General features: G+C 29.8%; 1 protein-coding gene and 1 long non-coding RNA gene across 3 annotated transcripts in view; one reads left to right on the plus strand and one right to left on the minus strand.

The window, feature by feature from the left end:
• Positions 1 to 21,770, plus strand: part of LOC129968632 (uncharacterized) — an 89,510-nt gene extending 67,740 nt beyond the window's left edge. The window contains exon 3 of the long non-coding RNA XR_008784436.1: positions 21,684 to 21,770. This is a non-coding gene — a long non-coding RNA (uncharacterized LOC129968632). The remainder of the gene's footprint in view (positions 1 to 21,683) is intronic.
• The window catches only part of LOC129968629 (probable diacyglycerol O-acyltransferase tgs1), a 98,616-nt gene extending 73,176 nt beyond the window's left edge, over positions 1 to 25,440 (minus strand). For both annotated transcript variants that reach the window (XM_056082723.1, XM_056082724.1), the window contains exons 1-2: positions 25,366 to 25,440; positions 5,998 to 8,085 (exon numbers count right to left, since the gene is read on the minus strand). In XM_056082723.1, the coding sequence (XP_055938698.1) occupies positions 5,998 to 7,086 (1,089 nt within the window). In that variant the 5' untranslated portion in view covers positions 7,087 to 8,085; positions 25,366 to 25,440. The remainder of the gene's footprint in view (positions 1 to 5,997; positions 8,086 to 25,365) is intronic.
• Between the last annotated feature and the right edge of the window lie 1,297 nt (positions 25,441 to 26,737).

The following is a 26,737-nucleotide window of genomic DNA, read 5'->3' on the forward strand; positions in this document are numbered from 1 at the left end:
GCCGTGGGAAGTATGCTTCCCACCAAATTTATGAATCTTTATATGAAATTATGTAGGTTGTCATCAGTACTGACAAATTTTTTTAGAAAGACAGAAACTTAGATGCTTCAGTTCTTTATCTCACGCAAAATAATGTGTCTTGATTTGTTACTTAATTATTAATAAACCAAATTAATTAATTAATCACATTAAATTTATCTAATAAGCTAAATGAATCCCTTTTCTTATTCTAATTTCAAGCCTAAAAATATTTTAACATAATATGACTAGAAAAAATGGCCCTTTAAAGGGCTAAAAAATCTACGCTTTAAATATAAATATGTACTCCATTTATTTAAGTTGTTACTTTTACGAGTTATCATGTTTTACGTTTATGAGTACAGGCCATCAGACCGTTTATCTTTGATGGATTTGGTTCAAAAGATGATACGAAGATGTTAAAAATGTGTATTATATTTTATTTTTTTAACCCTTAAACGAACTATAATAGGTCTCTATTTTGCGATATGTCTAAAAATTAATGTTCATTCATGTGACCATTTATGAAGTCTCTAAATGCCATGAGAGTTCAAATGAAATAGTAATTGAGGAAATTAATATAATGATTAAACTCTGTTGTTGTTGATTGAGATTAAATGACACGTTTTTCTCTTTCCAAATTTATTTTAAGGACTTAGGTAACTGCATGTCTGTTTCTGAGTTTTTTTTCACAATTAGACAATTGAAGTACAGAACTTAAATACTTTTTTAGATATCACTCATTTTTCTATTTTTATTATTAAATAAAGATTAAATTTTTCTCATCATTGCACAATTCTGACCATTTTATTATATTTCAGATCGATGTAATCTCGCCCACAATTAAACACTATAATTAGGTCTTATTTTTTATACATCTTCTTGTTTTCTTCTGTTCCGTTAGGATAACATTACTGTTACACTGTTTTCTACGCTGAAATATACTTCACCGTATTATATTATTAATAGCATTATTCCAGTACTCTCAGACAAATCTTCCCTCCAGCCATTAAGGGTGAAATGTTTCTTCAGCCATTATTCCCCCGATTTACTTTTTTTTTCCTCTCTTACCAGTGATCTGTAAAGAATTAATGAGTAAATTCTGATAAAGGAAGTCCTAAATCATTTGCATAATGGCCAAAATCCTTCTTTACGTGAAACCAGAGAAAAGGAATTGATAGGATTTGCGAGGAATCGGTGGACCGTGCAAGACGAATCGGGAATCGACGTTGCGAATTAAATATGAAAGACTAAACCGGGAGAATACACCGGATTTTCTAGAAGCTTTTGTTTTTGTTTGAGAAGATCTTCGCGAAATAATTCGCGCATCCCTTTCCGTTAGTATGGTTAATGATGTTTGTTCAGGAATGGTGAGAAGAAAGGGAAATGAGAATTTTGGTGGATCGATATTCTGCTGTTTTTGGTATTTACGAGGAAAGGAGAATGGAAAATAGAGAGGATCTTTTCAAGGTTTATTGGCTGGAAAATTGATTGTTCATAGAAGTGTAAAGAGAAAACAAATTTCTTAACCACCTTATAGATGAAATAGTAGATATACAATCTATTTTTCCTGAGGCTTTATTTCTACACCAGGTAAAAAAGTGTGTGTGTGTGTGTGTGTGTGTGTGTGTGTGTGTGTGTGTGTGTGTGTGTGTGTGTGTGTGTGTGTGCGTGCGCGCGCGCGCGTGTGTGTGACTTACTACTACCAAACTTAGTGCACATTGCTATGCTATTGCATATGGAACATCGGAAGGTGAGAATGTCGCCTCGGAAATACTTTTTTTTCGAAATTTTAATTAATTAAAAATTAATCTGAATTTTGGCATTTACTGAACTAATTTTCAAATCTATTATTTTGTAAAAATAAATTCTATACCATTTAAAAAATTTTATAATTGTCTTTTTAATTATACATATTAATGGCAAATTTTTATTGCATTTTGCCCATTTTTTGAAAATATCTTTTTTTTTAATTCCCATCAGCATTGTTTCCGAAAAATTCAAATCATTTTCGCGATCTCTTCAATTATTTTACCGCGTGATTTACTTTAGTTGTTGAAAGCTAAAGAAGAAGGATTATTTTTAATACCTGTGTAATATACAAAACAAATCAACAAGTTAATATTTAATTAATTGATGCTAAGATTGAAGGACTAAAATTTTGATTAACACTAGCGTATTCAGACAATATCATAATGTTCTTTTAGGGTGATTTTTATCTTTTTTAGAGAATGAAAAAGTTTAAAAATAACGTTTTAGATTATACAAACAAACACTTCACTGATTTAAATATATTTTTAAAAAATTAAAAATCAAACCAGGCCATCAAATTTCGATAGTAATGTGATTAAAAAACATTTTATAAAATCTTTCTTAGATGCAATCATTTTCTTTCTTAAACCCTCATTAGAGTAAACTAAATTTTTTGAGTACAATGTAAAAAGAAGCTACGATTTATTAGCTTCATAATAATTTCTTTATATGTTTTCACTTAGTCGCAATGGCAAATCCCGGAATTAATTTCACTATCAAGTAAAACATTGTTACGGAAAGTTAACGGGTTCTCTTGTAGTGGGTGGGGGGTGTGCACAGTCAACAGGCCTCGGTAACAAATGACGACTTTATTAAGACGGAAGTCACGGATATGCAGACAAATTTCATAACAAGCAACACATAACAGCACTTCTAAAACAAACAGCAATTCGCAAACAGCACAACAATGACAAGGAGCTTTAAGCGCTCAGGGTGAGAACTCGTTCAACTATTAACCAGAGTTTAACTCAAAAGACTGTATCCAGCTCCATCTCGCGGCTTTTTATAGTTCCCGAGACGCGGCAGGGAAGGTTCTCGAACATTTAAGAATATCTCGGTTCTTATTGGCTCTATCGCCAAAATTCTTGAAGATTCCATTATCATCCATTTTGTCGCCAAGGGCTCCAAATGGTGACTACGTTCGTCACCAAACCCAGGGGTCACTGATCCGTCATTCGATTAGCATCCAATAGAGCTAATTGTAAAACGGTCTTTCCCTACGATGGAACCAACCGCACCGGGAAACAACATTACAGATTCGTAACAATATTCATAAATTCATTTTGTTAATGGCTAAAAAATAGTATTAAGACTGAGTTTGAGATACATCCCAATGAAATGAAGACAAAAGGTGTAATTTCAGAATATTTAAATGGCCACAGGTCATTACGTAGTTATTAAACGTGCATCAATGGCTTCGAAAGTCAAAAACTTTACTGTATTGGATGCAAACTGTTTCCTTTGAGATGAGCGTAGTTCACATTAGTAAATTATTAGGTTCACAAATTTCATTTTCACTGTGATTTTCAGTTCCCTATTAAATTGTGTTCCAGATATTTTTTCCTGTCATCTTTTACTAGAAAGTTACACTAATTATTATGTTATCGGTGAATCAGTTTTGAATAGGAGCGTAGTACAAAGAAGGATTTCATAAGGTATCACAATCATAAAGTTTAATATTCATGCTAAAATTTGTTGTGGCTTCAAGACTTTTTCTTGCTATTAAAGCTGCAATAAATTTCAACATTAAACTGGAGGGTATGATATGAGCACAAATATGAAGGTTTGTCATATATATATCTATAAACATTTTTTTTTAGAAGATGTGTGGTCAAATAAAAGAAACTTTGGAAATTTTAAAACTTCGAAAGTGGCGTCCGTTCACATCGCAATATAAGTGCAGAAGAGCAAGAGATCGAAATTTTCCCTTCAGTGGTTTGTGAAATGATATTTTGATAGGAGTTTGTTTTGACACGTGCAAATTTAGTTCAGAAAAATTCAGGTATCTTTAAAAGAATGTGGCAAATATTAAGAATTTTTATCCCTTCACTCGGAACGCGAGTACCTGCTGAGACAACATTTTATAGAGTGCGTGTTGCATTAATTAAATAAAAAAAAGTGGAATTGGATCAGGAAATAAGATAACATTTTATCATGAAATTAATATGGATTAAATTAAGATAAAAAATTTAGAAATTCAATGGGATTTTAATTATATTTTAAAATATCATTATATTAAGAGTCATTATAAATAACTATGATAAATACAGTCAATTTCTGCACTTTAAATATAATTAGTGATTATTTTTTTAGTCAAATTCTATAGAAAATCCATTAATGAAATTATTACAATATTATAATAATTCGTTTTAACTTTTAAATGTTTAAAAAAAAACTTTTTATGTTTTCCAAAGTCTGTTTTCCCTCTCATTAAAAAAAAACATTTTAATAAACTCGACTTTTTTTGCCAGTAACTTTTTTTCTGGAACAAAAAAAAGTCTGACTTTGGATATATTTGGAACAGTTGGCAAAGCTACCTGCAATCTTGCCAAACAAATTTTTTTTTTAGCATCAGATTTGTTTTTATCTGAAAAAAGTGTTTCTTGATTGAGAAAAAATATTCAAATATGAAATAAATCTCTCCTCGTCAGACAAGACAAATGTCTTTTTTAAAAAAAGAAAAGTTTAGGGTGATTTCATTTTATTCAGAAGAAAAATTTTTAACTGTGTGTGATCACAGAAATAATTGAAGTATCTTTAAGAGAGGGTGAATATTTTTTTTAATTCAAAGAAATTTTATCCGCTTATTAAATTATGAGGGAAATGCATTTTAATACTATTTATTATTATATGAGTAAAAGAAAAATAATATTATTTTCATCAAGAAATTTATGGTGATGATAATTTGTAGAATGTCACCTATTTGTGGATGATTATCTACTTTTTAAACAGATTACACCATAAACTAATACATTATAAGAGACATAACAAGAAATTTATTTTTGTGAAATTAGAAAATTATTTTGGAAAAATACTTTATCAGACTTCATCGGACATTTGATATATTTCAGAGCAAAAAGTATTTAACATTCCGTAAATTTTTCCAACCATTTTGTAAGAAGTAATGTCACAAACATGTTTGGAAATTAAAAATCTCAATTGAATAATTTAATACTTTTTAATTAAAGTATTGACAGCCTCAAATTTAATTTATTCCTTGTGATTTTTTTCGTTCTAACTGCCTTTGACCCAAATTATTGCCTTTTTAAGCTGTTAAACAATTATATGGAGGGCATTTTTAAAACAAATGTACCTTAAGATTTGATACGACTATAAAGCATCAATAAATATGTCACATATTTTTGGGAATGTAAGTTAAAAAGAGTATATACCATACAAAATAAGAAATGGGGATAAAATTCTGTTTCAGAGTTAATGTCCGAAAAAGCAATTTTTTATATTTGCTTTAATTTTGGCAAAAATTGACGACTGAATATTTTGTTGAATGTATTTGAATTTGATCATAAACATTAAAAACATTGTTACAAATTGTGCATTTAATTAAATTTAAAAGAATATCAAAAATAAAGAAAAAATATATATAAAAGACTGATGTCATAAAATATTGATTTTTAAGTTTTAATATAATACATTTTTTTAAATAATAGCTTCGGAAGATGTAATCATTTCAGATGTAATTTCTATTAATTTAAATCAATCAGATGTAATTTCTATAGTTAGTTCATAGCGATTACCCATCTAGAGACTGTTAAAGCTATTTTCATACTCAATTAAATCTTCTTTTGATGCTTGTACTTTGACTTTTACATTTTTGTTTAATTGAACCAAGTTTTTAAGGACACGGCGAGCTCTCTACAGAGTATTTCTAATAATATTTTGCAGCTGCAATAACAGATGAAGCATTGAATAATTCCAGCTGCAAAACTGTTCAGGGAAGCAGTCTGAAACTTTCGTATAGTGATTTGTTTACACTTGATTATTGCCATTCCATAATATGTAATAAGAACTATTTTTGTGCACTGATTTCTTTACATTTGATTGTTGCCATTCCGCAATGTATAATAAGAGTGATTCTGTGCTACATTAGTTAGCGTTGTGCATAAATTCTGCAAAAATAGAATTTAAAAAACAGTTCATAGCACTTACCGTTACATCTGGAGGGGAATGCACTCCACAGTGTTGCCTGAAATAGTCCCTGATGGCTCCTCTAGCGGCTGCCATGAGAATATCGTTGACGCTGCAGTGGGTCACCTGTCGAATGCGATCTACTGCAGCGAAACGGATGCCCGATGACCACCCTACCGATCTCTTACCGGACAGAGGCTGTCGGTGAGAGATCGGGTTGTAATCTCGCCGCGCACACAGCCAAGTTAATAATGTCAGTGGCGCGACGACTGCCGCACGGAACACATTCAGTGGAAAAGTTGTCCCCCCAATGCGAGGCTTCAGTCTCAACATCTGGGGGTGGTCTGCTAGGAAGTTACTGAGAATCTTAACGAAGGTGATGCCATCACCTAGAGCATGATGAACACGAACAATCAGAATTGTATCTCTGGCGTAACCATAGTTCTTAATCATTCTTACTTCCCAGAGGGGTTTGTTTGGAGCAAGTGGGTGACTCATGAGAGACGATATGAGGTCCCTCAATTGGTGGCGTGTCCTCACCTTACGAGCCTCTTCGAACACATGTTTTTCAATGTCAAATTCGCTGTCATCCACCCAGCAATAGCCTGCAGAAGCAGAAACTACTTTCTGGGTAAATCTTGCAAAAGCCCTTTCGCCATTTTCAGTCGTTTTATCGATGACCCTGCTCTGGAGTATTTCCCTGGTGGTCCTGACATCGAGACCTCGTTCGACGAAGAAAAGACAGTGCGCCACATAACAGTTGAAGTGGGAGTCGTGCAACCAGAAGGCGTCTGTTGCAGACAGCAAACCAGTACAGCCAGCGAAGCCATATCCCATCCGACTGGCACAGCAGAAAGCCACAGCTATCCTGACCATTCCTACGAACACGACAGCCACAGTCAGGGTAGCCACTACAGGAAGGCCAAAAGCAAGTCCACCTACAACGAACGCTGTGGACAAGATGACTGTGGGCACAATGCTACGCTCTGTCGGATGACGAATCTTTTTCACTGGAACATTTTTCATGTACTGGGGTACAATGACTGGAGTTTCGAGGGCTGTCCTCTCTGTTGGAGACTCCCTTTCTTCTTCTCCTTCACTGACCTCCATTTTAGTATGGTTATTTAGAAATTTATTTTATGTTTTTCTATTTATTTTAATACTCAATAATATACAAATTCTTATCGATTTTCATATTCCCTTATGCACCAATACAACATATCATTGCTTATTTCATAGAACGATTTTAAAAGTTTTAAATTGTTCAGCAATTTTTATAGTTGAATATCACGGAGCTCAAAGTTATCGTCTCTAGTTTTTCAGTATTCGTTTTCAGCACCAACTCGTTTCTGCCGTATGAAGATTCTTGCACTTTTAATTTTTCCTTAATTGACAAAGATAAAACAATTTTTGATTGATACAATGAGCTACTAAGTTTATTATATTTTAACTGAAGCAGGTATTCAAAACATTAAAACGTGCTTTGTTTTTCAGTAAAAAAATTATTTCGTATATTCCGAAACCATACCATTTTAACCATTTTCAAAATGCGCAAAAACATTCAGATTTGATATCATATATACCATTAGGAATGGAAATGTCTTCTGTTTTTACCATAATATTATTATGTTCATTCTACTTTAAATGTTTCATAAGTTTGTCAATGATATATGTATCATTTGTTTCAAAGTCTTGAATGGTCTAGTTCCACTTCATATCAAGTATCAGTTTAGGGTAAAGATATGTGTTCTATTGCTTCATTCGAAAATTCATGAATTCCTCACTCAAGTACTCATGAAACTTTCAGTTGCGCAGTCTTATAAATAAAGATCTATCCCAAGTGTCATCTTTATACATTGAGCTCCAAGCACTTCTCCCAATAGTTTCCCAAGTGTCGAAGTGTCTTTCCCCTTTAGAACAAATTACATATTTCACGAAGACAGTAAACCGTTCCAAAGTGTCAATTTTGTTTCCCGTGTTACTTTAGAGTCTCACAGCAGGGGAGATGAGAAGCAATCAAGATCGTGAGATAGATTTCTAAACACAACATCTGGTTGCCATGGAAACTTGAGCACACGCTGTAGAGGTCGTCCATCGATTCCCGGGGACCTGGAAAAAGGAGAGACGGCATCATTATTATGTCCTCTATGACAAATGCCATGTGCAACCATGTATCTTCACTTAAGTGTCTGTAAACAGATAAAAAAAAGAGAAAAAGACGAGTTTTCCCAAATATTGGAATTCCTTTATGGGAAAATGAAATCAATAACAAGAAAGCCTTCAGTTAAATGCTATATGACCCCATCGCCTCTCAGGCTTTGTATCTAGTGAATAAATTCTTAAATGTTGGTAATAAATTTTATCAAGCTTCATAAATATTGCAAAGGTTCTTATCAAAAACTTGAAAGCATTTTCTGGAGATATGGCGTCAGTTATGAATTAATGGATGAGCTAGCATGATCCAGTTTATGCTCTGTATGATAAAAACTTTACTGATATCTGTTTAAAACTTAAACTATATTTATAATTCTTTTTTGAAAAGAATATTTTATAGTCGGTTTTTAATATATCAAGTTATTTACTGTTGCTAAGATAAATTTGTTAATTATAATATTTATTATCTTCTGAATTATTAAAAAAAATTTATTGTTATTTTTAAAAATTTAGAAAGATACGATTAAAAATATGCAGAAAATTTTAATATGCAAGTAATTGTTCTTTTCAGTTAACTTCAATTCAAAAGAACATTGTTTAACAATGTTAATTCGAAAACTGAAAAAAATATTTTTATTTCTTCAAGCACAGAAACTGATACAATATTCTTCAATTTGACTTAAACGTAATATTTTTCAATTTGGCATAATATAAAAACTTTATAAATAATAATAATAACGTTTTAAATATTTACAAACAAAAGATAGGCAAAACATATATTTTTCATTATTTGTCAATATTTACTGTACTGGTATACGCGGTATTTCTCATGATAAAAATCCTTTCATGTAAAATATTTTAAATGCAAAAACGGCTTTTGAATAGAATATTACAATACACAAAAAATTTTTACTGTCTTAAACTTTTTGTAAACTTAGGATATCAAATAAACCAGAAAAATTTAAAAAATCACCTACAGCTAGTTTTCTCCATCAATTATTAATATTTGTTATATAAGTACTATAAATTTTGCTCACAAATCGTTTCATGTATAAGATTTTCAGTCCAAAAATTACTTTTGTATGAATTATTACAATATTCAAAATCTTTTTATCGTCTAAACCTTTTTTTTTTAAAATTACAATATTAATGGAACCAGATGATTTGCAAAAACAACTTATAGTTAATTTTCTCCATTTTCTTCATATAAATATTGCAAATTTTATTCACAAATCCTTTCATGTATAATATTTTCGGGATAAAAACTGCTTTTGTAGAATTAATTACAATACACCAAATCTTTCATAATCTCAAACGCTTTTTTTAAGATCAGGATACCGATTAAACTAGACAATATTTGTGAACGTTATCTAATTCAATTAATTATTAATATTTATTATATTAACACTGTAAATTTTGTTCACTAGTGCTGAAATCTTCTTTTAAGCATGGAGAAATGGCTATTTAAAACTAATAAAAGCGCTGTGGAAAAGATAAATTAAAATAAAAGATGAAGTTAAAGTCAAAAAGTGATAGGGTATTAAAAGTGTAAAAAAGGCAAAATTTAAGTTAATTTCTGTTGGAATATTGAATAAATTTTTGTAGTTTGAAAATTTGGTAGTATTCGTTTCCTTTCCTTATATAATAAATGTGCAAAATTTGGTTGAATTTGTCCCAGTTGCTTAATGGAAAATACAGAGCATACATACATGCATAACCACAATGATGTTTATTTGTATTAAGTTATAAATATACATAATAATGCTGGAATTATTAATCCCTCATTTTTTCCCCTTTTCTTATGATTGTAACGTGTATTTGAAATAAATATATTAGCTTATTTTCAGTTAATCTTTCTCAATAAAGGATTTTAGCAGTGCCCTTAGTTTCTCTCTTTATACATTTTTAAATGATAGCAACTAATCATCTCGTAAGTCACTAATGATTATTATATGATTTTCTGTTTAAGCTTAGTTTTAAAAAAATAGAAAATTTATTTGTGATTTGTAAAACTGCTATATATTTCATTTATTTAAAAGAAATAGTAATATCGATCATTTTGAGAGCACTGAAAAACTTATTCAAGTTTTAGAATTTATATTAGTAATAAATATTTTGACTGAAACGGAGAAAGAGATTGTTACTTGAATAAACTCCTTGTCTGTAATCGAAAACAATTTCTGAAATTTTTAAAAATGTTGTACATAAAAATTTACTTATTCAAGTAAGATTACTCGTATATTCAAGGCTTGGTTCTTTTCTTATTCAAGTAATATACGAATTCAAGTAAAAATTGTATCTTACTTATTCAAGTAAGACTTAGGTAGCGTATACATACTAATATATGTATTCAAGTAAGACTTAGGTAGCGTATACATACTAATATATGTATTCAAGTAAGACTTAGGTAGCGTATACATACTAATATATGTATTCAAGTAAGACTTAGGTAGCGTATACATACTAATATATGTATTCAAGTAAGACTTAGGTAGCGTATACATACTAATATATGTATTCAAGTAAGACTTAGTTATTCTCGTAAGATTCAATGGTATATGCATTCAAGTAAGACTTTCTTATTCAAATAATATTCAAATAAGTATTTTAGTAAGATTCGAATCTTGCCAATTCAAGCAAGTTGCTTTTTCAAATTCGATGTAATATTTATACCAGTAATAGATTTTTTTTTGTTTCAAACAGTGAGATTGTTGCTGTTACAGAAATAAGGTTTTTTGTCGAAAATTAGTATTCCCATTTTTAAAAGCGGTGTAAATAAAAAACGATATATTTAGGTTCATAATCGAAGAAAATATTTAAAATGATTTAAATACTTAAAAACGCTAAATAAACCATTTTGGTTTCTAAATAATCACACTATACTAGCATATTCCATGTATTCCAGGATTTATTTTATTACGGAAGAATGAGTGTAGATAGAATATATTTATTGGCGATAATTCCTTCAAAGTAACAATCCTGTACAAATATGCATCTTTGTCATCGTGCATTCAAAGATATAATGGTGGACTGCAAGCCTCCTTTTGATCCAACTTCTTTCCCTTTGGCGCGGCTTTTTCTCATGAGTGATAAATTCTAAACATATAAAATCAGTGAGAATTATTTCTTTTGAAGTTTCTCACATATTCTATAATATAAATGCAATGGAAGTTAATAGCATCAAGAGTATTCGTGTTTTTTTTTTCTAAGCAGGAAATTCTTGAGTTTCGTAATGTATTAATGCATTAAAGAAAGCCGAATACCTGTTTTGGATTAATTTTTTTGTCGTTTGACTTCAAATTCACTACCAAATTACATTTATAATAGCAAAATCACATATTAAATTTCATTCCGTTAAGTCGTTATGCTTTTGAGTTGTCGCATTTATAAGTCTGCGAATGTACAGACAGAAAAACGGTCAACGTCTCAACAGATTTGGATCAAAATTTGAATAAAGTTGACTCCTTAACTGCTGAAACTGTGCGTTAAATTTTATTTACTTATTGTTTACATTTTGTAATTGTTTTTTATTATTGTTTTCGGGCTGTACTCGGGTAGCCGGATAAAAAAATTTGTGAGTGGGTTTTGTTCAGAATCTGTTGTAAAAACCATCTATCAAATTCCATCCATTTAGTTGAAAGCACAGTCAGGTTCGCAATTTGACGAACAGACAAACGAATATTATTTCAAAAATGTGTTTATCGAGTTCAGAGAGGTTTGAAACGAGAAAATCAGTCAAATTCTTGAATTCGAATTTTTTACGAATACAAAGTTTTCTTCTTGTATACGTAATAAATGAGAAAGTAAAATGTCACATGAGAGAGTCGTTATCTAAACAATAAGCTGGTTGAGGACGTACCGATATATTTTGACAAGTAATTTGACATCAAGAGATACTTTATGAGTTGGCACATTACCGTCATAGAACAACATTAATTGGCCTTAATCACAGCGGAATATTTTGTATTGACTGTAATCGCAATCTACGTGCTTGCGGTTACAAAAAAAAAATCGATTTTTGAATGTAGTAGTTTATATGATTTGCAAATAAAGATCTTTAGTGTAAATTATTGGTAGCTCTCGTGGTAATTGAAAAGTGAAAAAACAGTTTGATAAGAACAGTATAAAAATTTTTCACGAAAACAACAATTTTCATATATTGGGTTGAAACAGGACAATTTATTTTTCACAAACAAAATAGTTGACTTTATATTTCTTCTGGTTATTTATTTGCTTGTCCAGAATGAACCGAAAATTTTCCATTCTTAATTCAATGTGAATTCGTAGAAGAAGTATCTCGATTCAAATTATCTGAATTATGAATATAAATTAATTTAATTTTAACATTAAAACTATTCACCATCGCTAAAGGGAAAAGTTTCTATTTACCGATGCCAACAAATTGTTTCTAATCCTTCGATCCTAACAACAATTAGTCAATCAATTTCGAAAGAAACGTTGCAAACATCTCCTCGGAAAAACACAGAGAATGAAACAAAAGAAGCGACTGCATAAACTAATTAATGAATAAGATTTCTTTTCCCTGGAACTTCCCGTTACATTCCACTGGATGTCTTTATCGGAATGTAATTAGGGAAACTAATTTCATCCAGAGTCCTGCGTCATAAGTAACGCTTAAAAATTCTGTCTCAAGAAAATCCGATATCAGCCCGTTATGTTCCGACGACACAGAAAGATTAATTAAGACGCTTAATTGAATGAACAGATGGAAAAAAATAATGTTGAACAGATTTCGGTAGTGTCTGAAAAAATAAAAACTGAAAACTAGTTATACACGCGAGTATAAAGAAGATATTTTGGATTAAACATTTGTATGAAAACAAGAGGTATTTTTATAAAGAAAATTATTCACTAATCTGTGATTTTGAAAGTTTAAATCCTCGATAAAAATGCAAATTATTCGATGCATGATATTTATGCACTACATAGCGATGCAAAATCAATTACTAGCGGAAAATTATAGAAATACATATATATATATATTGTTTTTCAGTTCATGTAAAATGGAAAAATTATGCTACTTCGGTTTACTAGGTAACCGTGAAAGATGAACAAAAAATTTCGTATTGAAGGATTAGTAAAGTAATTAATATTTCCCTTATATCTCATTCAGTTGGATTAGTATACGAAAAGTGTTTAATAGTATTCTATCTATCTTAATCACAAATGTTACAAAACAATGTTACCTACAGAAGTAACTGCGTCAAGAAAAGACTGAATAGTATGAAAAGACAATTATAATTAATCTATAATTCTAAAAAGTATTCTTTTTTAATTGTATAATTTCTCAAAAAAGGTTTTAACCAATTAGAATTTGTTTGTAATTTTGTGTCAAATTGTGTACAAAATGTATCAAAATGACGTTGTTCTCTTTATCAATATATCCTTGCTCATGTAATTACAATAATTTAATAATCTAGAAATATGAAATTTGGTATGCTATTCTAATATTAGAACTTTTATTTCTGAATCAAAGTTTGAAAGATTCCGGAGGAAAGTGGTCTAAAATAAATATTAGATTTTCCTTAATATACTATGATGTACGCTACAAAAAGCGCTTAATTATATAAATAAGCATAATTATTTGCCTTGCCGTATTAGTGATATACAGAAGAAGCATATTAATATGCTTAGCGACAATGATCCTTTTCTATTTTACGTTTTAATAACTAAAAGTCAAATAGCAATAATAGATTTTTCATCTAAAATGTTCTATGTAAAAAGTGAAGAAAGCATTAAAGCACAGGATGTTCAATTGCAAGCGCATGCGTACAATCAGTACAGAATTCAATAACGTGTGCTGTATTTATGCCGTGCAGTACATGCATAGTTCCATAATATGAAAAAATCTTATTAAAAATTTCTTGAGAGAGCAGATTTTACAATACTTTGCTCTCTATATTTTGTTACATATGAAAGAAAAAGTTTCAAGTACAGAAAGAAATTCTTCTGCGTGCTCTAAAATACAACGTGCAATGAATCAAAATGCAGAGTAGTCTGGTGGATAAAGATAAATGAAAAATCAAAATTGGCTTCGAAACAAGTCACCAAATGAAATGGCATGGCGTCAAGTTTAAATAAAATAAATAGTAAAATTTGAAGTATAATGCATGAATTGAAAAACAAAAACCGCTACCTGTTACGATTCTTTTTGACATTTGTTTTAACATCTTTTTAACACAGAAAATTAAGCAAATAAAAATCAAAAAATTATTAATTAAAACTGGATTTTAAAAAGTATTTTAAAAGAAATCTCACGACCTTATTGAAATTTCTGAATACAGTACACTCCCGATTATCCGCGGAATTGGGTGGCGCGGCCACCGCGGATAACAAAAATCGCGGATAATCCGAAAAAAGCTAAAAACGGGTATAGCAGAAAAGAAAACAGTCATTCCAACTTTGAAAAATCGTTTTATATACATTAAAACGTAAAATAAACAGCAGGAAATGTTTAACTAACGGTTAATATTTTAGTATATCACTCAAAACGAACCTAAAATGCATTTTGTCAAGGAAAATAGAAAAGTGCTTTGTACTTACGAGAGGCGTCAAGGATACACAGAAAAATGAATACATATGTACTATTTTAATACTATAATGTATTATGTAATTACAAAAGCATAACTGTAAAACTACACCTTTTTGAAGAAATCAGTCATTTGTGTTTGCTTCTTGCTTTGGAAGCATTTTCTCTTTGCTTGGAAGCAAAAGCAACACTTAGTGCGGCAGGCGCGGATAATCGGGAGTCTACTGTATTTAACTCCGCATCAATCAATTTTTAAAATGATATACTACAACAACAATATCCGAAAAGTTCCAGAACATTCTAAATATGTTGATATATAAATTAAACATGCCATTTCCTAGTAAAAGACAAAAGAATATCGTGTGACTAACTAATCATACAGGGTTTCATCCATTTAAATACATACAGCGAATGCTTGAACTCGTTAATATAGCCATTTAAAATTCATCATAAGAGGGAAAAGATAATAAGTTATCTTCGATCGCAAAATCTTCGACAGCAAGGATAAACAAGGAATTATTTTAGTATGGTCATACAATTTACTAAAGAAGGATACGTTAAAGTCTTTAACACTGGCATATTTGATGAGATGTAAGCTATCTGATCTTTAAAATACCCAGTCGAGAATACTCATCAAGATAATGTGCAGCTCGCAGGTCCTTCCTAGTTTCAAATTGCCTGTCAAAATATCCGTTTCGATCTTCCAATATAAACATATTATTCTGGCTTCATATCATGTGGCTTTTACCTAGGATGAAGACTTAAAGTTCAATGATACTCACGTTCCGCAATAATGTGATGAAATCGATGAAGGCACCGGAGGAGGTAACAAAAGATGCTTGCTACTCGTAATTATATCTTTCTACGAAAGATAATAAAAGTGTGTAGTTACATAGGTATTTAAATAAAGGGAAATGTTAAATACACAGGATCTATCAGCAATCATTCTTTCGTATTTTGTATAAAGTTTTGAATTTTTGAAAGTAGCAATAGTGTTATATATTTATTAAATACTGATGTTTGGATTTTTTTTAAACCTATAAATATACAAAAATATATCAAAATGAGGAAAGTTTTTTTAAAATGAGAACAATTATGAAACTATTACAAGAAACTCTGCAAAATTTTATTTTCATAATTTCATCTCTTTTTCTTTCTTTTGAAACTTCATACTGTAATGTGAAACTTGAAGTATAACCGAAAATATACTTTCTTGTAACAACAACCTAATTATTTGGTTTCTTTGTTAACTAATTCAGCAATACATTCAATTTTTTTAATGTAATAATGAATATTTTGACTCTGCTATAATTCCATGAAGTGCTCCTTATGATTCACGGATTTGCCGCAGTTTTTGTATAATATTAAAACTTTATCAATTAGATAATTTTTGTTTCGGTTAAAACAAATGATGTTTTGATACAAGATCAGGAAACGGGTAAATAAGTTAAAAAGATTGAATTAGTTACTAGAAATAAAGAGAAAATAGCTTGAAAATAAATCTGAGATTTTTTATTTTGAAATATAAGTACTTCAACTCATTTTTTTTTTAATTTTTAGAAGATTAAAGACTACGGATTTGATATTAAAAACAATGACCAATATTCAAATTAGTTAGGTTTAAAATACGATAAAATACTCATATTATGATTTACCACAAGCCGAAATAATTGTTATTTATCGCTTAATTGTTTTTCTCGTGGTAACGCGTGCATTAAATTACCATCTTGTTGACATTATAAGCAAAAATTAACATTTTCGATGGAATTAGAATTCGAGTCAAAAATTATGTTGAATTCATAAATTTTTCAAATGTTAATTTCGGTTAATTATCGCTTAATTTAATTGTATCAAAAAAAGGTTTTTTTTATGTCTGTGCGTAAGCATGCGCAAGATTATCCTAAAACAATAGCAAAGTTAATGAGCATATTTTACAGAGCATATTTCCTTTACTTCATTCCCTTTTTCAAAATAATGTTTAAAGACTATCGTCCATTTTTTCTCATAAAATTATAAAATTCTTTAGAGAATCAACTCATTCGTTGAGATAGATTTTTTTTATATAAATTGGTTGAAAACGACTATTGTTTTTCAGACATATTCTGTGAGAATATGTCAACCTTAATAATATTTTATAATTTTGGTTTTTTCCACAAAACTTTCAGATGTTTTTTTTTTTTGGATGGGGAGGGTGGGGTTGTGGTCACTAGTCTCTATCACTCGCTTATGTAATAATTTTATTACAAATGAGTTTATATTATGTTTCCTTCAAATAACATTCTCAGAACAAAGCGTAGCAATTCTCAGAAAGACCACATTTGTCACTTTATATATTCAAATACGAAGAGTATGAACAGTAACGCTGAACGTTATCTCAAAGCTCAGGTAGCTTATCATCTATGACATCCATGGCGCTATTGAAATAACCAGGTGTCGGTCATCGGTGACTCATATAGCGACCATTAGGTTAAACAACAGATCAGAATATTTTATTAAGATAGTTGACTATTCTTAGGTTAACTATTCCTATCTTAATAAGCGATTCAAAAACTATTATTTTACCGATGTAAATTTGTGTTTCTTAAAAAGGTAGGTGTCTTACAATATAAATATTTCTATCTGGTTTTCAGAGTTACCTTAGATTCGTTCATTAAATTTCTATTTCAAATGTAATGAACTCTAAGCAATCTAAAATTGTTCGTACAAACCAACGAAGAGCCATTTTTGTTATTCTTGCTCATTTTGCGATGCATTGTATCAGCATGAAAGAACTGTCAGAAGTTTTTTGATGGATGGGGAAAGAGAAGCGTTCTGATTTGTTCTTTGCAATCTCGATCGATCATAATCCTCGTAATTCTGGAACTTCTGCGATAACATTGACTTCGATAATGTTTTATTTCTGCAGGCAAATTGGGTCTAACGAAATTTTTATGATCTCGAAATATTGAGCAAAATTTAGTGCTCTTCCAAATGCAAGATGGCGATATTATCCGAATAAATGCTTCTAATAATTTGTCCAGAAAAGGTTAACGCCTCTTCATTAACATTATATCTCAATTGACAATCATTTCGAGGATGGGGACATTTAAAAGAAAATAGAATTAACGTATGCTCACGTGTAAACAACTCAGTTTCTCACTCCAAGTAAAAGTTGAATCGTATTAATTTCATAGCATTAAGAATATTTGCTAGAATTTGAAATATTTATCTTCCTTTTATGTGTGTGTGTGTGTGTGTGTGTGTGTGTGTGTGTGTGTGTGTGTGTGTGTGTGTGTGTGTGTGTGTGTGTGTGTAATGATATTTTAAACTCTTAATTTAATCCAAATTAATTTCCAAAGCTTTATCTTAATTTAGCCTATTGTAATTTCATACTCTTATTTCCTGATCCAATTTCAGTTTCTTTACTTAATTAATTCAAGAGAAGTTTTATAAAATTGCTGAATCGGCTAAACGCCGACACTTTCACACGCTCTGCGTGAAGGGACAAAATACCGCTGACTTTACAAATTCTTCTAAAAGATCCCCGTTTTTCCTTTGCTTTGACGTGCCGTGGAAATCCCTATTAAAACATCACAGTATATAAGACACCGATAATTTGTTTCTCCCTCTTTTTACGCCCCTTTTTGACGTATCTGATGATGTGAGCGGACGTGCCTTGTCCGTATCTTCTAGTAAACAAATCATGCCTGCCTTCCGGGAGAGAAAATAAAGCGAACTTTAAAACTTCAATGGTTCTTTCTATCTTCGAAACTGCATTCTGTTCGAAAAAAATCATGCTTATATATATAATATTGATAACATTGGTCAACACACATTTTGGTACTGATAATTTGTAATTCGTTTTATGCGTACACTGAAACAACTAAAATGACTTGTTTTTTCTTGTTTATATATTTTCTATCAGTTTATGTTTTAAGTTATGATAGTAGTGTTACTTAAATTAACTCATAAAATTAAGTTTATGAAGTAGGAGTTAAATTAAAAGGGTTTTTTTCCTCATTAAATTATGAAAACAATATGATTAATTGAAAAATACGTCTCTAGATATTTATAAGTCTGCAATAACTTATAAGCAGAAATAAGAAGGATCAAATGAAAGGAAAACAATTATTTCGTTCCACTCTAAAAATTTCTTTTATTTGACCTTCTTGGGTGAGGTAAGTTAGAATCTGCAAAGAGACTACATAATTTGCAAGAAGATGAGTACCTCATCAGCTTGCAAAAAGGAGAAAATAATTCTTCACCAACCATTTAAAGTTCTAATTATAAAAGAATTATGTAATTTTAGTGTTATATATTACACTTCTTTTTTTTCATTTGACATACTTTTTATAACGCCATTATTTTACAACATTAAGACTTTTGGCCCTTATCAACAGAGAAAAACACTCCAGAAGTGAACATGCTGTATCATTATCAAGGCGATTTTTGCCTGAAAACAACTTCATCAAAACACAAATAAAATATAATTTAATGGATCAAACTCTTTTGGTTTTATGGTGGAGGAAACATGCATTTTATTTGATCTATAATTTTAAAGAGACTGTAAACATCTGTTTTATCATCCATTAACCCGAAGAAACACGATTTTCAAATGATTTGCCATTCAGAACATTTTCTTTTGATTAATTCATTTAATTTCCCCAATCTTTAACTTTGAAAGTAATGTTTTTGTAATTCGACTTAATAAATGGCATAATCTGGTGACCAACTTTCAAACCAAGAACTTATCAGTTGACGTTATTGCAAAAAATAAAATCATTGACATTTATTAATCTAGCTTTAGAAACTGATTGTTTTCACAGTAATTTTAAGAGTAGACTGAAAATCTGATACGCTTTTCTCCTATAATCTCTTTCAACTAATGCTAAACTAAAATATTGGATTTTATTAAAATCACAACTTTCTTGTTCTTGGAATTCTTATTGAATTGAATTCTTATTGATAGTTAAATAATGTACCCTGGAATTTTTTTTGTAACCTGTTGTGCATAAATCAAATCAATCGTTGACAAATCATGTGGCCATAATCAGCTAGTTTGTCGACCCCTTGTATTTTCTCTATACAGTCCTTTTATCTATACTTTCTTAAGAAAGTGCATATCTCATTGATTTGCAGGACAGACCATTAAGCTCAGCAACTAAATTTAGCATAAAAACTTCAGCAGCATTCATTCAGAAAGTGGGAATGTGTGCCTCGAAGCCATTTTTTTTTTCAAATTTTAAATAGATTTTTAATTAATTAAAAATAATGCGAATATTTAATATTTTTCTACCATAATTTATAGCTCGCATTTGATTTTTGAGTCAATAAAAAGCAAAATATTATCTTTTGATGACACTAATTTAGTCCTTAATTAAATTTTACTTAAATTTCAGCATTTTTTTAAAGATAAAAAAGATATTTTTCAAAGAAAAAAAATTTAAGATAAAAAAGATATTTTTTTTAAAAAGAAAGAAATGTTTTTTTTTCTTTTATTCGTGCAGTTTGCATGAGGAATCAGAAAATAAATTGCATTACTGCAAAAGACATTATGTAATGAAAAGATTCATTTCCTATACACTTAATGGCACGATAATGTCATGGCAGAAATTCTACCTTTGCCGAGATAATAGTCAGTAACAACTTACGCAGCAGCGATTGAAATTAAATAAAACAAAAATAATATTCTTTAAAAACCAACCGTGCGCCAATGGCCGCTTATATTTCATAGAAAAGGTAATTAAAAAGTTTTCGAATATGCAAAGATTTATGCACACAGTAAGCATAACAGATGTGAAACTATTAAATTAAAACAGCTTCAACGTCTCTACAGTTATATGCAAATATTTTGTTAAAGGAATCATTACCATTTAGCTAAGACTAAAAGAGTTGATTTCATTTGGAATTAAATTTAAAGCAGTTAAGTTCGGAACCTAGCATTTCTAACCAACCTGCTGATCCTCAAAAGCGGCTAGTATTAATAAATACAAAAAAAAATCGTACATATCTTTACGCAACATATTTTTTTCTTTTTCGAAAAATATTGAAATAAAATGTCATTATTTTTTTTCTTATTATTACATTAAAATACCATGCAAACATCTTTAGTTAAAATTATGCTTAAATATCGTCGAAAATGAAGTAAAAATATAAGTCACAACAAATCAATAAATTTCAAGGCAGAGAGAAATTTTTAAAAAAGATGAGCTATCTGTGTCCGCAACTATTCTTGCACTTGTCTAATACAATTTCAATCTGTAAATTACAATTTTAATTCAGTATTTTTATTAGTTCTTGAAATTTAAACATATTTTGATGAAAGCCACATTGAGGGATATAGTTCGTCATTAAAACCATGTTATTAAATTAACAATTTTAAATATTATTAATCCTTGTGAACACGCTGGTGGTCGAAAACGTCTATTTTAGAGTAACTGACAAATTCAAATAGACAGTTCTCAGTCCAATAGCCAGTTCAAAAAAACTGAAAAAAATGCAAATTCGTTCATCTATAATCGTATTAATTATTTGTATATATCCTTTCCTTTTCTATCCTTTGTAGATATGATGAGTAAAATAAGGTTCAAATACAACAATACTGCGAGAGCGTGTCCTTTCTAAATTACAAGAATTATCAGTGTTGGCAATTAGTCTTAAGAGCGCAAATGCATCTTCTTTAGATAGTTAAATGCATACAGGTATTATTTTACAATATATTCCTTTGCTACAATGGCAGTGGATTATTATCTCAAAATAATTAGTTACGATAATTTGAACGCTACAAATCTATGATAATGTTAACTACAATAGTTTGTAAGCCGCAACCAGTTTTGCCTAAATTCAAATATATTTTATCAGGCATGTATTAAATTTTACTGGATTAAATCTATTTTTTTGATAAATCTACAAAACTTAAGCGGGAAGAATTTGGAAGAAGTGAAACTCACTGAATTGTAAAGAATTTATTTTTTAATTTAAAATTCAAAACAAAAATTAATGTGTGTTTTTTTTCTCCTTTCAGGGAAAAAAATTAAGAAAACAAGTAATAAAAGTGGCTTCTTAAGTGATTTTTTCACCTCCATCACTGGAAACACAAATGATGAAAAAGGTAATTTTTATTTAGTACTTTCTTCCTTTGGGCGTTTATTTGTTTCGTTGAATGAATTTGTTTCGTTTCATTTTAAATTAACCTTTTTATAATTAACTTGATATCCATGTTCCCATCCATAAAATGATTTAAAACAATTTTAGAAAGGCATTTAAGAAATCTTATTTTTGTTGCTTTATACTTGTTCTTCATATAGTTCCCACGAATCTAGAAACAATAAGCAGAACAGAAACCTGAAAACAATAAGCAAAAATGAAATTGGGTTATATGACATGACGATCCTATAAAAAAACGTAAATATCCGAAGTAAACGTCTAAGATTTAATTCCGTGATATCTAATGGGGTATTCTAAATTCGCTTATTTTCTGCAAAAATCAGCAATAGACCCAAACATGAAAATGGTGCTCCGCATTTATTTTGTAATATATGAGTGCTTTTAATAACATGCTAGCTGGTTTGAAAACTAAACATTAAAAGTATTAGCGAAAAGTAAGTATAATTATTCAGTGTAATGACGAAAAATATGTATACCTACTAAAGATTTTTTTTTCAAAATTTGAATTAAAATATTAAGTAATTAAAATTTGAAAATTGAATTAAAATATTAATTACATTTAGGCCATTTTTCAGAATAACTTTCAAAAACATATTCATAAGACACAACATTTTTCAATATAATATATCAATTTTTTTTAAATGACCTTTCTATGTGTACTACCATGTTACAAATGCCAATTTAAGCTAAAAATTTACTTTAGCAGATTTTTCCTGAGATTCGGTAATTTTTTTTTTAAAATGCGTGATTTTCAACAAAAGATTTCATTGCTGCAAACGATTTCATTGTTTCATGGAATATTTCATCGTCTAATTTTCTCTCATGTTTAAAAATAAAGTTAGAAAGATTCTTCTTATAATCCGACATTTTGCATGGGGAACTGCGGAAACGAAATTCTATTACCATAAATGGCAATGCGTAATTTGACATAATTACCCAGACATTTAAGTTATTATGATACTGTGACGGCATGAGTTCGCGAAAAAAAAGGAGTCACCCAGGTTAATTTTGCAATCTATCATCCTATGTGAAAACCAAAAGTGCTTTTTTAAAGGCAGTAATGATAAATAAAAGTTCAAAATTTAATTTTAACATTACAAACTCAAAAAATTGTTATTTTGTAATTTCGAAATGAAAATATCTATACTAATAAAAACACTTAGTTTCTGGAAATGATTTTTGATGTAGTTTTTAAATATGCTGTAAAAAATGGGTGTTGCCGTTGGAAATTTTTAAATTTACTCTTATTTCAATATATAAACGGCCCTTTACGAAATTTTTAATTCAAAAATCTTTAAGAGTACGTTAAGCTTTTTCAAATGATATCCTTTTTATAATTGTACGATGAACGACCAGAATTAAGCTATGTGCTTCCGTTTGTTCCGCGATATACATAAAAAACACATTTAAGGCTATAAAAATTTCTAATTTGAATATCTGTCACAATTTGCTTAAACTACTTTAATGAGAAACATCATTATACGCAAGATGTTTAATTAAATAAAACCTAACTAATACTTCCTGTGAACCAGCTGTCTCTGAAGGTGGCTATGAGCCATATCTCACTGCTCACATGGAACGAAATCCAATTGAGCAGCGAATTTACTTATTTACGCTCATGCAATTTAAACTTTCCATTTTCTACTTTTCTACTTATTCACACTCATGTAAAGAAGTAGAAAAATTAAAGATTCGTGTGATTATTTCCGTTGCATAAGATAGACAACATAGAAGAAAAGAGATTACAAAATTTGCATATATTTATATATTGTGAATGGCAACGATCACATTAAAAGAAATATAAAAGTAAAACACTCTTTTGTTTAACTTTGTCACACAAGGAGAAACTTAGTAGCAACATATTTTTGAAAAGGAACTCTTCTAAGAGATAGTTTCAAAATCTATTACTGATCTCAAATTTTGACGTAACAGCTACATGAGAATTTTCAATATTTAGCTTATTACGCTTCTTGATTTATTCCATTCAAATGCACGTCCTCAATTCCAACAATTACTTTTTTTCAAATTTGAAGATCCAAAGTCGGAATTTTCTAAAATTCAACGGTTTCTTTTCAACACAATTACAATGCATTCGCTTGTCATCGAAAAAAACAGAAATAAGATAAATTCATAATCTGCATAATCTCATTTAATTCAAAAGTGTAATTAATAGGCAAGTATTCAAATTATATATATATATATATATATAGTGAATAAAAGAATAATTAATATCAAATTTTGAGGATTTACGATAATTCGAAACTAAAATCTCATAATTTACTTTAGAATTATATATACCATATTAATACTTTATAAAGGATACATGTAATTTCATACTCAATGCTAATCGAAAGTGAGCCGCTTTAAGAGCTTAATGAGTTGCTACAAACTGCTATAATACAAAATAGATTGAAATTTATCTTGGACCACCTGTAAATTACACCATAATAATATCTTTACTTTAAAATTTTACACATTTTTCACTCATATATAACTATTGTTATTATTCTCGAAAAAAAAATCTATTGTCGCTTTTCTAATATATTATTGAAAATGCGGGAAATATAAAGTTTTGATTAACAGTAATAAAAAAAATAATGTATCATCCAAAGTTTAAAACAGAAACTAACCAATTATTATATTATTTATTAACATATAAAAGATTACTACAAAACAAAAAAAGAATCAGAAAAAATTATAAAGTTAAGAATAAATTTGTCTTTTAAAGAAAAGCATGTCATTGCATTTTTTTTCGTGTTAAATTAAAAAATAAAACAGCAGATGAGAAATTGACTGAACAGATTAAGACAAAAATGAACTTCCTACACTAAAACTTTCACTTACCAACTATTAAAATACAATCACAAGTTGTTATTACATTCATATGATTTCAGTCTTTTAAACAAAATATCATCACAAAAGTCTTTTAAAAACTTCTTAGATTTTTAAATGTATATTCACAAGGAGTCTTATATCTTTAAATTCTAACATATTGATTATAGTCCAGTTACAAGCCCGATACTTCTCAGAAATATAATTCAGATCAACGAAAAGTACTATGTAGCTTTATGAATCATTATAAAAATCCACGAATAACTCGTCTTAACTGATCTAACTACAAATTCGTCTTAAATTGATTTTCTCAAACTGATGAAGAGTCCTTCTTGCACAACCTAACAAATCATTTTCACAAAATTTAAAAAATGAGTTTCATTATCTAATAAAATGTACATATTGTATCATCATGACTACATAATATCGTCTCTGCATTTAACAACTACTCTGTTAACTCTACACAACCATTCTCTCAAAAATTGTTCCAGATTTTAAGCCTGTACTATCTCTCTGTCGTTATAGTCACTTCTTTTACTGCTCTATGTGATCCTAAATTGATTGATTTACCATTAAATATCATTCGATAGATCTTTAGAAATGTGAACTTCAAACATACACTAGTACCAACTAAACTCTGAACCTGACGACATTTATAACAAGAACCCTCTAAAGGGCATATAAAGTATAAAAAAATGTGACATTACCGCCGGACATCCAGACACGCGTGCCTCTTCCATGACTTGCGCCGGATTCCCACGCTTCTTACCCGGACGGCGGACTATCCGGCTCTGCTGCAGCAGCAAGCAACCCGGGGAGCCGGGAATCCAGCCTTATTGATCTCTACCTACAGTTGCGACGCAGGTACTGTGTGTGAGAGTTTCGCGCTCTGGTCGCGTGCGCACTTGCCACCCTAGTCACTTTTTTTTCTGTCCTTTTCTTTTTTATCCATCTGTACTGGGAATTTTTTTCGCCAGTGTTTTTGTATTTGGGTTACAGTGTACTACAGTAAAAAGAAAGTCGACTGCGGCAGGAAATGTTTAGGGGTGGTGGCCGTATAGCAAAGTGGAGGTGCCTTTGGTCGAATTTGAATGAAGATCTAGCCGTCATTGACCTTTGGATAGGCGCTCTGATTGCCTTTCGTATTTGTGTTTTCTTCTAAATGTTTCTGGGGGTGGTATTTGAAGAAGTATTGTTCAAATGATAAATCTAGATTCAAAAACAAATATTTTTAGTGACTATTTGTGTTATATTTCTTATACTATCAGTTAGTAACATTAAGATGATTTTCAAAGATATGCATGCCATTAATGATTTGATTTTTATTAAGAACATCATTTTGGGAAAATGATGATAACATAGATAGATTAAATTTACAACAGCATTCAACAAAACGTTTTCATTGCATTATTGATTGAATTTAATTTGTTAAATCAATGTCCCAGTTTGCTATGAATGTAATGAATATGGCACGTTATTAAGAAACCTTTCAAAAATAAATATATTACTTATGGTTTTGTTTATTCTGTGAATGGCATTTCGGAATAAGGATGGTATTGTAAGTAATATAATATTTACAAAGTATACGACAAAGCATTTAAATTACAATTTTTTTGTATTTGATTTGTTAGATTAACTTTCCAATTTTCTATACATGTTATGAATACGGCGCATCATTTAGAAATTATTCGAATGTAGACATATTACATACGATCTGCCTTATGCTGGGAATGGCACTTCGGAAAAATGATGGTAACGTAGATAATTTTCAAAACATTTACAGTGTATCATTGATTATATTTGACTTGTTAAGTTGTCCTAATTTTGGCAACACATATGATAGACAGTGAATTATGGTCACATGATTAATAGCATATTCGAAATGTTATCACCAACCTTTCACTCTTGTATCTATGGGAAAAAATCATTATACATAGATTGACTCATGTTAAATCTAGCTACTTGACAAATACTCTCACATTGATATGATGCTCAGGTAGAGAAAGTAAATTTATTTATTCTAACAAGTACATGTGATCTTCTACTGAGAAAATTCCAAGAATTTCATATTCTTCAGCT

Source organism: Argiope bruennichi, chromosome 5, assembly GCF_947563725.1.
Source record: "Argiope bruennichi chromosome 5, qqArgBrue1.1, whole genome shotgun sequence".
NCBI lineage: Eukaryota > Metazoa > Arthropoda > Arachnida > Araneae > Araneidae > Argiope > Argiope bruennichi.